General features: G+C 53.4%; 1 protein-coding gene across 1 annotated transcript; it reads left to right on the plus strand.

The window, feature by feature from the left end:
* The first annotated feature begins 429 nt into the window (after positions 1-429).
* On the plus strand, positions 430-1,880 carry LOC127750868 (uncharacterized). Its single transcript, XM_052273502.1, has 2 exons — positions 430-1,613; positions 1,693-1,880. The coding sequence occupies exons 1-2, from the start codon at positions 704-706 to the stop codon at positions 1,878-1,880; spliced, it is 1,098 nt and encodes a 365-aa protein (XP_052129462.1). The 5' UTR covers positions 430-703.
* The last annotated feature ends 110 nt before the right edge of the window (positions 1,881-1,990 follow it).

A 1,990-nucleotide genomic window follows, 5' to 3' on the forward strand; every position in this document is an offset into this window, starting at 1 on the left:
TGCGTCCAGAGTAACCTCAGTCCAAAATATTATTTTTCCTGTTTTGGTCCTTGTTTGAAGTACTTTGCGGTGCCGGTGGGGCGGGGAGAGGTGGTGGAGGGCGCGACTTGCATTGTTGGGAGTAGCTAGGAAATAAAAGGAGGGAAGGAGACCCTCACCACCCTCACTCGCTCACTCATACACCATGATGGAGCCCGAAGAGCATGAGCTCACCATGCACAAGACTAAGAGAGGGCGCGACTGTGTAGGGTATAAGGGATACGTGTACCACTACCACAGTTCGAACCCGAAAAGGACAAGAAAGTACTGGCGGTGCGAGCTCCGCGCCGTGTGCAACGCTCGCATCACGACCAACTTCGTGGTGCCCCTTCAGGTGTTGACTGATGGGACGGCGCAACACCAGCACCAGCCGGACGAAGCTGCGGTGGAGGTAAGTGTCAAGTCTTAAGAATTCAATGCCGTAATTGTCATTGTATCGTAATTTGTATTAATTTAATGCGTTGCCCTACGGTCTGTGTCGCAGGTGCGTACGGTGGTGAGCGCCATCAAGCGCCGTGCACTAGAGGAGCCTGGCGTTGCCCCCGAGACCATCATTCGGGCGGGACTTCGCCATGTCGTCGATCCGGAGGTGCAGCTAGGACTACCAGAGCGTCCTACTCTTCGGCGGTTGGTGAACCGTGCACAAAACGCCGCACGCCCCGTGATGCCGAGCAACCTTGTGGACATCGTCATCGTGGAGCCGTATACCACGACGACAGCTGGCGAGCGGTTCTTGCAGTTCGACAGTGGGCCGGGCGACGAGGACAGGATTTTGATTTTTACCACAAGAGAAAATCTAAGAATACTGTGCATGAGCGCGATACTCTTCGCTGACGGTACTTTCAAAACTGTACCGAATATGTTCCTGCAAATGTACAGCATCCATGGAGAATTCCACGGCCATGTTGTCCCCCTCGTCTTCTGTCTGACGGTACGCAAAAATGAAGACACGTACCGGAGGATGTACTCGGAGCTCGTCCGCCTGTGTGAGCAGTTCCACTTCCGTCTGCATCCAACCATCGTCATGCAAGACTACGAGCTGGCTGCGATGAATGCTGCGAAGGCCATTTTCCCCAACGCCCAAATCAAGGGGTGCCTATTTCACTTCTCACAGTCTATGTGGAGAAAGCTTGCCAGTTCAGGTCTGCGCGATGCCTTCGTTGACCGAGACGACTCCACTATCCGCGACAACTTCCGGGAGCTGCTTGGCCTGGCCTTTGTCCCTATCGCGGACGTTGAGATCCGTTTCGAAGAAATTAACAGAGATATGCATCGGGACATGGAACCAGTTGTCAAACACTTGGAGAAGACCTACATACGCGGGGAAGCTCCCCCACGAAGAGCTACTCGCAGAAGAGCTCCTCCTGCCCCCGTTGCTCCCCGGTTCCCGCCTCCGACGTGGAACGTCTACGACTTGGTGCGGGACGGCCAGCAGCGCACAAACAACAATGTCGAGGGGTGGCACGGCCACTTCCAACGCATGGTGGTGGCGCACCACTTAAACCTGTGGCGCTTCCTGGGAGAGTTGCAGAAAGAGCAGCACGACCAGGAGCTCAAGCGGAATCAGCTTCTTGGTAAGTGAGGGCAAAAGATTTGTTCGCGAATTTCCGGCGTATATCTAGTGTTATATGTTTTGGTACTTTATGATTTCAGGCGGCCACAGGATCAAAGATCCGCTGCCAGCCATCCAGAAGCGGAACCACGGCATGATCGAGCGGATGGTCGACCAGTACGAGTTGTACATCAGGGAGGGGCGCCTGGGCGAGTACCTGAGGGGCATCTCGTACCGCCTAAAAGTGAACACAGCTGTTCTTCCAGACGACAGCGACGAAGAAGAATAAGAAATGACAAAGATGTGATGTGTGGAATAAATAAAATGTGGACAAACTGGCCATAAAATATTGGACACAAAATTTTGGACATAGGAATATAGGACATTGTAAAAGTGGAC

This window comes from Frankliniella occidentalis, unplaced genomic scaffold, assembly GCF_000697945.3.
Source record: "Frankliniella occidentalis isolate FOCC.00 unplaced genomic scaffold, Focc_3.1 Scaffold276, whole genome shotgun sequence".
Taxonomy (NCBI): domain Eukaryota; kingdom Metazoa; phylum Arthropoda; class Insecta; order Thysanoptera; family Thripidae; genus Frankliniella; species Frankliniella occidentalis.

Excerpts from the sequence above, each read along its gene's own strand:
- LOC127750868 (XM_052273502.1), top strand. The coding sequence starts at position 704 with ATGCCGAGCAACCTTGTGGACATCGTCATCGTGGAGCCGTATACCACG. Across the intron at positions 1,614-1,692 it reads CAAGCGGAATCAGCTTCTTG|GCGGCCACAGGATCAAAGAT; the intron begins GTAAGTGAGGGC and ends TTATGATTTCAG.